Here is a 14365-nt window from a genome sequence, read left to right as displayed (position 1 = left end):
TTTGAGACGGAGTCTCGCTCTGTCACCCAGGCTGGAGTGCAGTGGCCGGATCTCAGCTCACTGCAAGCTCCACCTCCCGGGTTCACGCCATTCTCCTGCCTCAGCCTCCTGAGTAGCTGGGACTACAGGCGCCTGCCACCTCGCCCGGCTAGTTTTTTGTATTTTTTAGTAGAGACGGGGTTTCACCGTGTTAGCCAGGATGGTCTCGATCTCCTGACCTCGTGATCCGCCGGTCTCGGCCTCCCAAAGTGCTGGGATTACAGGCTTGAGCCACCGCGCCCGGCCTAATGTCATTTTCTAAAGGAAAATCTTATCTATGACATTTTCCCTTATAAGAGATAATTGTTTTGAGTAGGGTTTTTTTTTTTTTAAAGATAAAGATAGTAGGAATTTTTTTTTAAGCCTAAATATCAAATTCCTTTTCCCTTGGGGTTGGGGGAAGGAATGAAGGGGGAACAACTTGCTCTTTCATATGAGTTGGTCATAGCATGTAAGAACCAGTCTTGAAATAGTTTTTTTCTACATGACTTATAATGTATTTCTAGAAATACTTTGTACTTAAAATGATAACAGTTTGTATCTTTTTGTCCATATAAAGATACTTTATAAATAAAAAAATTAGCATTGTAAATAATGTTAATATGTATTATATTTATACAAAATAAATGTAATATATTCCGTTGGTATGATTTTTTTTCCCCCTTAAGACAGAGTCTTGCTCTGTCGCCCAGGCTGGAGTGCAATGGCGTGATGATCTCGGCTCACGGCAACCTTCACTTCCTGGGTTCAAGCAATTCTCCTGCCTCCACCTCCTGAGGAGCTGGGATTACAGATGTACACCAACATGCCTGGCTAATTTTTTGTCTCCCTAAGTGCTGGGATTACAGGCGTGAGCTACTGAGCCTGGCCAGCATCATACATTTAAAGATGAACTTCGGCCAGAGTCACACATGTACAGATGAACTTCAGCTGGGCACAGTGGCTCATGCCTGTAATCCCAGCACTTTGGGACTCCAGCACTTCTGGGATAACTTTGGGATCCCAGCACTTTGGGCGGATCACTTGAGGTGAGGAGTTCGAGACCAGCCTGGCCAACATGATGAAACCCCGTCTCTACTAAAAATACAAAAAGCCAGACATTGTGGTGTGTGCCTGTAATCCCAGCTACTCAGGAGGCTGAGGCATGAGAACCTCTTGAACCCAGGTGGCAGAGGTTGCAGTGAGCTGAGATCATGCCAGTGCACTCCAGCATGGGCAACAGAGTGAGACTCTGTCTCAAAAGGAAATAAAGATGAACTTCATTTACCTCTTTTCCTAAGCATAATTAATGGAAACACTTCTTCACCTACAAATGATGTTCCCAAAATGGCTTCTACTTCCAAGTTTTAACAAGTCAACTTACAATGACTTAAGTGAATTAATTGGGTGATAAGGGGTAACCACAAGCATCACTACAGGCATACATATTCTCCACGAAGAATAGTGAAGAGGTCTCAGATTGCCTGTATCCATTGGGCCTATAGTGCAATCGTGCACTGCGTAACAATATTTCAGTCAAAGGCCACATATACAATAATGGTGGCATAAGATTATAGTCCTCTATTTTTACTGCACTTCTTTTTCTTAAAGGACTTACTGTACTTTTTCTATGTTTATATATATTTAGATACACAAATACCTACCATTATGTTACAACTGCCTACAGTATTCAGTAACATGCTGTACAGGTTTGTCCTAGGTTTCTGACTTAAGAGCAACAGACTACATACAGCCTAGGTGTGTCTAGGCTAGACCATCTAGGTTTGTGTAAGTACACTCTATGATGAGCATAAAATGATGAAATTGCCTAAGGACTCATTTCTCAGAACATGTCCCTGACGTGACTATACTTTCATAATTTTCATCTTTGGGAGCAGCTTATGGTATTGACAGGGGGTTTCCCTTAAAACCAAACCAAATACACAACAAATAATAATAAGCTAAAAGGTAGAGGTTGAAAAAAAAATAAAAATCTCACTCTCGCCCAGGCTGGAATGCAATGGTGCCAACACTGGACCAGACTCCTGGGCTCAAGCAATCCTCCCACCTCAGCCTCCTCAGTAACTAGGAATACAGGCCTGTACCCCCATGCCCTTTTTTTTTTTTTTTTTTTTTTTTAAGAGATGGAGTTTCTCTATGTTGCCCAGGCTGGTCTCAAACTCCTGGCATCAAGCAAGTCTCCTACTTCAGCCTCCCAAAGCTCTGGGGGCAGAAGCCACTGTGCTCAGCAGAGGTGGATTTCTAATGAGGGATAAAGCATATTTTTACTTGTTAGGGATTGTTTCATGCCTTGATCTCTGTCTGTCTGCCGAGTTCCAAAGAGAAATAACAGAGATGTTCTCATTCCCAGCAAACGTTTGTTTTTCCTTCTTTGGATTTCTGCCCTGAGTTTGTGGCTGCTTTCCTACAGTGCCGACCTAAGCTAGGTAAAATAGAAATTTCATGGTAAAACAAAGGAGATTAAAAAAAAAAAACAGAAATTTCAAGAATGCTTCAAAATCTAAAGCACAGAGTACTTTGCCCACGGGGCATTTATTCCTGCCACACCTTGCTGCTACAGGTGGCCACTGTCAGAATGCGATTTTCCACCAATGTCTCTTCACTTCACAATTTGGAAACTTTTTTTTGTAGAGGCAGGATTTTGTTATCTTGCCCAAGTTAGTCTCCAACTGCTGGCCCAAAGTGATCTTGCCTTGGCCTCCCAGCAACCACCTGCCTTGTGTTCGTTTCATACATCATTATTGATAGCAGGCATTGTCCTATGTGCTTGGTAATACATCACAGAACAAAACAGACAATAAAACGGCCATTGAGGATTTCCTATATATATATATATACACACACACACACACACACACACACACACTATATATAGAGGATATGGAAAAAATATATATATATAGAGAGAGAGAGACTCATTCTGTCACCCAGGCTGGAGTGCAGTGGTGTGATCTTGGCTCACTGCCGTCTCGACTCAGGTGATCCTCCCATCTCAGCCTCCAAGTAATTGGGACGACAGGCACGCGCCACCAGGACTGGCTAATTTTTTTGTAGAGGCGGGGTTTCGCCATGTTGGCCCGGCTGATCTCTAACAACTGGGCTCAAGTGATCCGTCCGCCTCGGCCTCCCAACTTGCTGGGATTACAAGCGTGAGCTACCATGCCCAGTCTCTAGTGATTACATTCTTGCCCTGTTTAGCCATTATGTCTCTCTACTCACAACAGTTTATAAGTGAAACTTTGCCTTACCATTTGCATGAGTCGGCCTCAGCTTGTCATTATATATAAAGTTTAAATATGATTGGACTCTATCCAGGGTCCAGTTTTCCAGAAATTAGAAACAGATATGCCTAAGACCCAGAGGGTTATTACTCAAATCTGAAACGTTAACTCAAAACTTCCCCTAATGCCCACCTTTGGCAAACAGTGCTTAAACCTTTGCACGTGGCTGCAAAAAGTACCTGGCTGGGGACGCGTAGCTCTGGCAGGGCACTCTGCCTCCAAGCCAAAAGGGGGCAGTGGACTCACAGAGCCGCTGCTCGGCCCTCTGATCCCTCCACCCCACCCTGGGAACGTCACGACCTCCTCTCGCCGCTTCTCCCCGTCGCTAATGCGCAGGCGCTGGCGGGATAGCGCGCCGCCGAGCCAAGAAAGGGGTCACGAACTCTGACCCTCCCAAATACCCAAACACAGAAAGCTCCCTCCGCCGGGAATCTCGATCCCCCCTCCCGTGGGCTTCCTTCAACCTCTCTTTCCGGAGCGCCCCCCAATCCAGCAGTGGCAACCGCGGGACTGTCGCGTCGGCGCCCGACGCCGGAGTCAGCGAGGCGCAAAGGCGCCGGTAAGAAGCGCTGGGTGGGGACACCAGCGACCGCGTCGGGGGCGGGGGACGGGGGGTGCCCTTCACCCCAACGGCCAACGGACGCGCTCCCAGGGCATCCCCCGGCCTGCGCCCTGCGGCCAGCTGGGCCGTTCAGTTTGGGGGCGCCGCTTTGGGCTGCTGGAGTTGGGCTGGGAGCGCAGAGCGGCGGCGCCGAATGCTCTGGGCCCCCGGAGAGGCGGGGCGGCGGGACGCGGGGCCGGACGCCGAGCGGCTCGGAGCACACAACCGCCTCTCCCGGTGCGCTCATCGCAGCGCCTCTGACCTTTAACCTGCAGGGAAAGCTTCCGCGGTGCCGCAGCTTCCCCCGCCCCGGGGAGCCGCGCGCAGCGGCAGGGCCTCGAAGGCGCACGGCTGACGCCGGAACGAGTGAGACCGGGGAGAGGCCGACCCTCGGCTAGTGGCCGCAGGTCCCGGCCTGCATCCTCTGCCTAACTCTGGTGCTTTCACGGGACGGACAGAATGACGCCCTCCACTTTCACTTTTCTCTCACGACGAATCGGGCCAGGGTCGTCGCTGCCTGTGGATCTGGACCTTTTCAGAAGATATGGAAGGGCCCCAGGGTCCTCACTGCAGGGGGCATGTCCAAGCTTCCAATAGATGGCTCTTTTGTTAAGAAATTCTTCTTTCAGCTCGTGCAGATACCATTTTTGTGCAGTACAAATGTTCCCAAGTTGTCCCATAATCTTCAGTAAGTAGGTCAGTCTTTAAAAAAGTAACCGGAAAGCAAAAGCAAAAAGACCTAAAATTAAGGCCTTTAGGGTTTAATACCTCTAGACGTTGTAAATAGACCTTCAATTTTGAGGTTTTTTGAACCATTTCTGCTGTGTGGTTGGTGATACTCAATGATTTTTTTTTTGAGAGGGAGTCTCTGTCACCCAGGCTGGAGTGCCGTGGCGCGATCTCCGCTCACTACAACCTCCGCTCACTACAACCTCCACCTCCCGGGTTCAAGCGATTCTCCTGTCTCAGCCTCCTGAGTAGCTGGGACTACAGGCAGGAGCCACCACACCCAGCTAATTTTTTTTTTGTATTTTTGGTAGAGATGGGGTTTCACCATGTTGGCCAGTCTGGTCTCGGTATTCTGACCTCGTGAGCCACCCGCCTCTGCCTTCCAAAGTGCTGGGATTACAGGCGTGAGCCACCGCGCCCGGTCGATGATTGTTTTTAAACTTTGCTTTAAGTCCAGTTAGTAAATCTGAAAAAGCGATGTGTATTTCTATCGTTAAAAGTGGGTCGTGGCTGGGCGCGGTATCTCACACCTGTAATCCCAGCACTTTGGGAGGCCGAGGCGGGCGGATCTTCTGAGGTCAGGAGTCTGAGACCAGCCTGACCAACGTGGAGAAACCCTGTTTGTAGTAAAAATACGAAATGAGCCGGGCGTGGTGACGCACGCCTGTGATTCCATCATCTCTAGAGGCTGAGGCAGGAGAATGGCTTGAACCCGGGAGGCGGAGGTTGCTGTGAGCAGAGATCGCGCCATTGCACTCCAGCCTGGGCAACAAGAGCGAAACTCCATCTCAAAAAAGAAAAAAAGTGGGTCGCATGAAATGTTGCTAATCTTAGTCTTTCAAGGGGCATGTTAGTTTCTTCTAGGAAGGATTTTTTGTTTTGTTTTATAGAAATGGTGGAGGGCCCCATTTTGTTGTCCAGACTGATCTCTGGTCTCAAGCTGTCCTCCTGCCTCAGCCTGTTGAGTAGCTGGAATTACAGGCAGTGCATCCTAAGGAAGGATTTTGAGGGAGCAAACATCCCAAAATATCTACCATCTGGGCGTCTGCCACACAATGTATAATCTCTACTCTTGGGGAATAAAAACAAAACAGCATACAATAAATAATAGTATAAATATAATTCGTTGCCTTTTTTCAGTCACAAGACCATCTGCAGCCTCTTAAAGTCTTTTATGAACTGTCTCTAGAAAAATGTACCTTTAGATAAAATTTTACATACAATATTAGGAGTTAACAGAAATCTATTTCTGAATCCTAGTTAACAATCTTAGTCCACACAATAAATGCTAGACCCTTCAGGAAAGACTGGGTGAAAAACTATGAACCAAATTTTTTTTTTTTCCCAGTCGGAGTTTTGCTCTTGTTTCCCAAGCTGGAGTGCAATGGTACGATCTCGGCTCACTGCAACCTCCGCCTCCCAGGTTCAAGCGATTCTCTTGCCTCAACCTCCCGTGTAGCTGGGATCATAGGCACCATCCACCACACCCAGCTAAATTCTTGTATTTTTCGTAGAGAATGGGGTTTCACCATGTTGGCCAGGCTGGTCTTGAACTCTTGACCTCAGGTGATCCACGTGCCTTGGCCTCCTAAAGTGCTGGGATTACAGGCATGAGCCCTGGCTTAAACCAAATCTTAAAGGTCAGGTGGGATTTAAATGAGGGAGAAAGCAGGAATATGTTGGGGAATAAAGCACATGATAGTTTGACCTGAAGAGGCCCCTTCTTGGGAGTGACAGGAAATGAGAATGGGGGAAGTCGGATTATAAAAGAACTCTCCCTTGTGTTCACAGTGCCAGACACCTTGTGAAAGCATAATAAATATTGAATGAATACCAAGGGAAGGGATTAAAACTTTGTTCCTTTGCCATTAAAGCAGCACTGATGGTCTGAAGTTGAAGAATAAAGATGTGATTTAGTTCTGTAAGTCATTATGTGAATGCCTGGCCCATAGTAAGCATTCAACAAGTACTTGTTGAATGGAAGAAAATTGAATAAATTTTTGAGCCAGTGAATGTGAACATTTTTAAGGCTCTTGGTATACATTGGCAAATGACTTTTCTAGGAAGGTTAAAACATTCTAACCTTTTACTAACAGTATATCAAGAATGTGTGTGTTGGCTGGGTACGGTGCCTCATACCTGTAATCCCAACACTTCGGGAGACTGAGGTGGGTGGATCACTTGAGGTCAAGAGTTCGAGACCAGCCTGGCCAACGTGGTGAAACCCTTTCTCTACAAAAAATACAAAAAGTAGCTGGGCATGGTAATGCATGCCTATAATTCCAGTTACTCGGGAGGCTGAGGCAGGAGAATTGCTTGAACCTGGGAGGCAGAGGTTGCAGTGAGCCGAGGTTGTACCACTGCACTCCAGTCTGGGTGACAGAGCAAGATTCTGTCTCAAAAAAAAAAAAAAAAAACTTGGAAATTTTACTTTTGTATTGGCTACTCAAAGCCAGTTTATCAGGCTGGATCCTATTTGAAGCTGGGAAGAATGGGAAGAAAACAGACACTGCTATCAGTGCAGCCTTAACTTATACCATTGCTTATCTTCTTCTTTCTCATCTCTTCAGGGTAGAGACCGTCTTTATTATCCTATCCTAGTGTCAGGCATAGATCCTGGAACTCAACGGAAAGGTGTAGTTAGGGAAAGGGAGAGTTGCTCTTTTTTATAAGATTGAGAATCCCCATGCAGTGGCATCCATGAAGGAAGGAAGGGAGGGAGGGAGGGAGGGAGGGAGGGAGGGAGGGAGGATAGATGCATACATAGATGCATGGATTAATAAATGTTTAGAAGCATTCTTTCAGGCATCCAGTCACAAAATTTTGGGGAAAAAAAGGAATGTGTGTGTTGCCTTATCTTTGGAGTTAAATTTAGTTTTGGAAAATATATAGTCATATGTGATGGGGATGTGTTCTGAGAAATGCATCCCTAAGTGATTTTATCATGAATGAACATCATAGAGCATACTTACACAAAACTAAGTGATATAACTTACCATACACCTGGGCTATACAGTATAGCCTGTTGCTCTTAGTTTACAAACCCACACAGCATGTTACTTTAGTGAATACTGCAGGCAGTTTTAACACAGTAGTATTTGTGGAAGTAAAAAATATAAACGTGGAAGAGGTACAGTAAAAATAGTGTTACGGGTGTAATCTTGTGGTACCGCTATTGGATATGCAGTCTCATTCATTGACTAAAACATCATGCAGTACATGCAGTACATGACTATGTATTGGTCTAGTGAGTCCCTGGAATTCATTCAGATAAACAAATAGTTTATCTTCCTAAGTTTTCATTATGAAGTGACTTCTTTGAGTCTAATGCACCAATACACTGGTGTTGATTTTAGGATTTCCGGAAAAGATTTCTTATTTTTTATTACTTTAATTTTTGTGGTAATACTTGTATTTAAGCAAAATTTAAAAGCACCAAACACTTATTCAATGAAAAATAAGCCTCCCATTCCTGTTCCCAAACTTACAGTTTCTTTCCTTGGAGATAGTTATTGGAACCGTTTTCTTATGTATCCTTTAAGGTGTAGTTTTTCTTTTTCTTTTCTCTTTTGAGACGTAGTATCACTCTGTCACCCAGGCTGGAGTGCAGTGGCGCGATCTTGGCTCACTACAGCCTCCGCCTTCCAAGTTCAAGGGATTCTTCTGCCTCAGCCTCTCAAGTAACTGAGATTACGGGCACCCACCACCATGCCCGGCTAATTTTTTTTTTTTTTTTAATGAGACAATTTCACTCTTGTGGCCCAAGCTGGAGTGCAATGGCGTGATCTCGGCTCACTGCAACCTCCGCCTCCCAGGTTCAAGCTGTTCTCCTGCTTCAGCCTCCCGAGTACCTGGGATTATTGGCATGTGCCACCACGCCTGGCTAATTCTGTATTTTTAGTAGAGATGGCATTTCACCATGTTGGCCAGGCTGGTCTCGAACTCCTGATCTCAAGTGATCAGCCCATCTTGGCCTCCCATAGTGCTGGGAGTACAGATGTGAGCCACTGGGGCTGGCCCAAGTGTAGATTTTCTTGTCTTTAGGCAGCATTTGAAAGTTTTATTTGCCTACCTAGATCTTGCATGTTTCTTACTAGGTTTATGCCTGAGTGTTATGGGCTGAATTCAGTTCTCCCACAAAATAATATGAATCCCAAATTCCTGTGTTGATGTCCTAACCACCAGTACCGCAGAATTGAGTATATTTGGAAATAAGGCCTTAAAAGAGATAATTGAGTTAAAATTAGTTCATTAGAGTATGCCATAATCCAAAATAACAGATGTCCTTCTATGAAGAGATTATGACACAGGCACTCAGAGGGAAGACTGTATAAACATCTAAAGATACATGGAGGGCTGGGGCTGGGTGCAGTGGTTCACGCCTGTAATCCCAGTACTTTGGGAGGCCAAGGCGGGTGGATCACAAGGTCAGGAGATCAAGACCATCCTGGCTAACACGGCGAAACCCCGTCTCTACTAAAAATACAAAAAAATTAGCCAGTGTGATGGTAGGTTCCTGTAGTTCCAGCTACTCGGGAGGCTGAGGCAGGAGAATGGCATGAACCCAGGAAGTGGAGCTTGCAGTGAGCCAAGATCTCCAACCTGGGTGACAGAGCGAGACTCCATCTCAAAAAAAAAAAAAAGATACATGGAGGACTAGGCATGGTGGCTCATGCCAATTCAATTCCAACACTTGGGAGACCGAGACAGGAAGATTGATTGAGCCTAGGAGTTTGAGGCCAGCCTGGGCAACACAGTGAGACCCCATCTGTACAAAAAATAAAAAATTAGCCAGGTGTGGTGGTGTATACCAGTAGTTCCACCTACTCAGGACGCTGAGGTGGGAGGATCACTTGAGCCCAGGAGGTTGAGACTGCAGTGAGCTGTGATGGTACCACTACACTCCAGCCTGGGTGATAGAGTGAGGCCTTGTTTTTAAAAAAGAAAAAAAAAAAACATGGAAAAGGCAACCATGAACGGAAAAGAGACTTCAGAAAAAGCCAACCCGCCCACTTCAACTAGATTATTTTGAAGCAAATCTTAAATATCATATAATTTGTAAATTATTTAGTAAAAGTGTTTTTGTGAGTTTAATTATAAAGCATCTTTTTATTTTTGGCAGGACATCTTGGCAGTTAGATCATGGCAACCATAGAAGAAATTGCACATCAAATTATTGAACAGCAGATGGGAGAGGTATGTCTAGTTTACAGTTGATGCACTGACCCACCAAACTTTTATAATTCATACTAAATGCATATACCAGGTTCTGGAGTTCCAGAAATAAAAGATATTCCCTAACTTAATATAGCTTTTCAAGCTACTGAGAGATAGTTGAAGAATCAGACAATTCGTAGTAGAATGTGGTAAGTTCTGTGACAGGTCATTGTATCAGGTGCGATGGGAGCACAGAAGAAAAACAAGTGAAAGGAATGAAGGGAAGGAAGGAAGGAAATTAAAGAGCTGTAGAGTGAGTAGGAATGCTTTTGGAGGGAATGCTTTTTAGAGGGTATAATCTGAGACCAGTTTTGGTGGGATCAGTAGGAGTTCAGTGTCAATACTGACATCTTCATTTTTTTAAATGGTTACCTCCTATTACTTAGTAATAGATACCAGATAATTTGGAAGTTCTCAAAGTATTATCTGGGGACACTTTCAGAGACTCAACCAGGTGAAGACCATTTTTTTATAATACCGAAATGTTATTTACCTTTTCGGTATTGTTCTCTCCCAGGTATACAGTGGAATTTTCTACAGACTGTGTGACGTGATGATACTGTACGATATAATTTGTCAACATTTATAAGGTGTACATAACTCACTGAATCATTGCTTTCCAGATGACCAGTGTATAATGTTACAAAATTATGCATGAGTGAAGGATCCATTTAAATTGCAGGATAGACCAACAGATTTTAATATAGTTTATGACTCTACCTTGCAGCTAACCTTTGAAAAACTGCCACTTGTTGAGTTGATGTAGTATCAAAGAACAACTTTCACAGTTTGAAAAGGATATTAAAATATCCTTCCCCTTTTCAACCAATAAATATGAAGCTGAATTTTCTTTACCACATATATGGTGAAGAAATATATTTCCGGCTGATTTTTTGTGACTATTTTCCATGCTCACGTACCTGGCTAATGTTTTGTATATTTTATAGCAACAGGGTTTTGCCAAGTTGTCCAGCCTGGTCTGGAACTCCTGGGCTCAAGCAGTCCACTCACCTTGGCCTTTCAAAGTGCTGGGATTACAGGTGTGAGGTACTGTGCCCAGCCTTGTTATAACCAAAACAACATAGTCCAACAGATTAAATGAAAAAACAGATATGAGATTCCAACTTCTGTTAAAGCAGACATTAAAGCAGTATGTAGAAATGTAAAACAAAGCCATTCTCTCCACTACATTTTTGTTTGTTTGGAAAATAAAGTTTTCTATTTTCTTAGTCATTAAGAAATAGGTTATAATGGGTACAAAAAAATAGGATGAATGCATTAGACCTAGTCTGGGATAGCACAACAGACAGACTATAGTCAATAATTTTTTATTTTTATTTTTATTTTTTGAGACAGAGTCTCGCTGTTGTCCAGGCTGAAGTGCAGTGGCGCTGTCTCAGCTCACTGCAATTCTCCGCCTCCCTGGTTCAATCGATTCTCCTGCCTCAGCCTCCTAAGTAGCTGGGATTACAGGCGCCTGCCACCAAGCCTGGCTAAATTTTGTATTTTTAGTAGAAATGGGGTTTCAGTATGTTGGTCAGGCTGGTCTCGAACTCCTGACCTCGTGATCCGCCCGCCTCAGCCTCCCAAAGTACTGGAATTATAGGCTTGAGCCCCTGCACCCAGCCAATAATAATTTAATTATACATTTAAAAATAACTAAAACATTATAATTGATTGATTGTAACATACAGGATAAATGCTTGAGGGGATGGATGCCCTATTTTTCCATGCGATTCTTACGTATTGCCTGCCTGTATCAAAACATCTCATGTACCCCAAAGATGATATATACCTACTATGTACCCATGAAAATTAAAAATAAATTTTAAAAAATTATGTTAACATTTAATGGGTTGTTAATTTTTAAATGAATCAACTATTTTTAAAATCTCTCTTTGAATTTCTAACTCACATGCAGAAAACCCCATCCCTACCAAAATACAAAAAATTAGCCAGGTGGGGTGGCCGGTGCCTGTAGTCCCAGCTACTTGGGAGGCTGAGGCAGGAGAATCACTTGAACCCAGGTTGCAGGGAGCTGAGATCGCACCACTGCACTCCAGCCTGGGCGACAAGAGTGGAACTCCGTCTCAAAAAAAAAAGCTCTTTGGAACCCTCAGTAATATTTTAGCCTATAAAGGGGTCCTGAAACCTAAGAACTGTTTCCATTATTTACTACTCTTCTCTATTGAAGGCTCTTTGGATTGCCTAAATATTAAATTATTACAATTATTATGCTGCAGTAATGTCCTTTTACTCCTTCAAGCAGAATGTTTCAACCCAGGAGCAGTTGGACCATGAATGCGCCAAATGCTCTTCTCTAAGAAATCAGTATGAACTATTAGTCTTTTATCCAGTACAACTTGCTTTAGGTAGAAACTGATTAGTGAATCAGAACTTTGTTTTAAATTTTGCATAGAAAAGAATATTGAAATAATTTCAGGAAAATAAAAATAGAAAAAGTTTGGTACAGAAGGAACAGGATTGGAATTTTGGAAAATTAGAAACAAACCGACTTTGCCATTTTAAAATTGAATCAAGAAATTTAATTGGCTTAATGATGTTTACTCTAAAATATATTTGCTGAATAACAGAAACTCTCAGTGCTGAAATAGTTTTGTATATTCATGAACTTTTTCCTCCCCCCAGATGGCAGATGGCAGTTCTGTCCTCCCAGTTGCTCAAGCCAAAATATTATAATCATCCTTGACTCTTCTTTCTTCATATTCTACTTCAGTCCATCAGCATATTTTGTTACTTCTGTCTTCTTAAAATAAATAAATCCCAATTTAATTGTTTTTCATCCCCAGCTTGGCTACTACCCTGTTCCTGGCCAGTATTTCTGCCCATACATCATAACCACATATTGATGGTATCTGCAATAGTGTCCTTTCTGATCTCCCTTAATTTTACTTCTGAACTTTTTTTTTTGAGACAGACTCTTGCTCTGTCACCCAGGCTGGGGTGCAGTGGCGCGCTTTCAGCTCCTTGCAACCTCCTCCTCCCCGGTTCAAGTGATTCTCCTGCCTCAGCCTCCCGAATAGCTGGAATTACAGGCACATGCCACCATGCCCAGCTAATTTATTGTGTTTTTAGTAGAGACGGGATTTCACTGTGTTAGCTAGGATGGTCTCAATCTCCTGACCTCATAAGCTGCCTGCCTCGGCCTCCCAAAGTGCTGGAATTACAGGCATGAGCCACTGTGTCCAGTCCTTTTTTTTTTTGGAGGCAGAGCCCTGCTCTGTCTCCCAGGCTGGAGCGTAGTGGTGTAAATCCCAGCTTACTGCAACTTCTGCCTCCAAGGTTCAAGTGATTCTCCTGTCTCAGCCTTCCCAGTTGCTGGAATTACAGGCGCCCATCACCATGCCCAGCTAATTTTTATATTTTAGTAGAGACAGGGTGTCGTCATGTTGGCCAGGCTGGGCTTGAACTCCTGACCTCAAGGGATCCACCTGCCTCAGCCTCCCAAAGTGCTGCGATTATGGGCATGAGCCACTGCACCCGGCCTGCTCTTGAATATTTGCAGTCTGTTCTTCACACTAAATTTAGAATACTTTTTTTTTTTTTTTTGAGGCCGGGTCTCACAGTGTTGCCCAGTCTGGTCTCGAACTCCTGGCCTCAAGTGATCCTCCTGCCTCAGCCTCCCACGTAGCTGGGATTATAGATACATGTCACTGTGCCTGTCTGATTCCTTTTTAAAAAGTAAAATCCTGTCCTCTGCTCCAAACCCTCTGGTGGCTCTCTATTTCACACAGTAGGAAATCTAGACTTTTGTTTGGCCTATAAAGCCCTCTTAAGTCCCAGCTGTCACTCAGATCCCATATTTTAGTGTAATCCCTGTCTTCCCTTCTGTCTTACTCATCATATATCTCTATCGCTGTGCCTTGTGCCTCACATGTGTCAAACACCCTCCCTCCTGCCCTGGAACCTACTTATATGCTCTGTTTCCTCTACCTGGAATGTTCTTCCCCTAGGTAGTCCTAAGCCTTGGTCTGTTTCTTCACTCAGGACTGTGCAAAAATGACACCTCCTTAGAGTGAACTTCCCTCATTTCCCTGATTCTGTTACTGTCTCACCTTACCTTGTTTTTCTTCATAGCACTTAGTACTGCCTGACAATATTATTATTCGCTTATTTATTATCTGTCTGTCCCCACTAAAATAAAAGCTTCATGAAGGCAAAAGTTTTGTTTTATTCACTGCTACATCCCAGTATGCAGAACAGCTAATATAAATCACCCAATATATGTTTGTCTAAATGGAACATGGGAGGGAAGGGGAAGGAGGGAATCAAAATAGTGAAGTCAAAATGTTCTTACTATTGTACATTTGTTTGCACATTTGTTTATTTCTGTAGGATAGAATTTTGTGGCAATAGAATTGGTATTTTAAAAGGTACATGTGTGTGTTATATTGAATATATATGAAATGATGTGTTTTTGTAAGAAGATAATTGTCATTAAAGAAAAATAAATGATTGAGTTTAATTGATTATTTTT

General features: G+C 43.6%; 1 protein-coding gene across 4 annotated transcripts in view; it reads left to right on the top strand.

The window, feature by feature from the left end:
- The first annotated feature begins 3643 nt into the window (after positions 1 to 3643).
- The window catches only part of NR2C1 (nuclear receptor subfamily 2 group C member 1), a 53590-nt gene continuing 42868 nt past the window's right edge, over positions 3644 to 14365 (top strand). For 2 of the 4 annotated variants that reach the window (XM_023227456.2, XM_023227662.2), the window contains exons 1-2: positions 3645 to 3879; positions 9773 to 9846. In XM_023227456.2, coding sequence (XP_023083224.1) covers positions 9793 to 9846 — 54 coding nt within the window. In that variant the 5' untranslated portion in view covers positions 3645 to 3879; positions 9773 to 9792. Of the gene's footprint in view, positions 3880 to 3942; positions 4610 to 9772; positions 9847 to 14365 lie in introns of those variants that run through there. The other 2 variants (XM_023227582.2, XM_023227508.2) reach the window with 2 other exon arrangements.

The sequence above is a fragment of the Piliocolobus tephrosceles genome, chromosome 10 (genome assembly GCF_002776525.5).
Source record: "Piliocolobus tephrosceles isolate RC106 chromosome 10, ASM277652v3, whole genome shotgun sequence".
NCBI classification, from domain to species: Eukaryota; Metazoa; Chordata; class Mammalia; order Primates; family Cercopithecidae; genus Piliocolobus; species Piliocolobus tephrosceles.
This window is presented reverse-complemented; position numbering and strand designations above follow the sequence as displayed.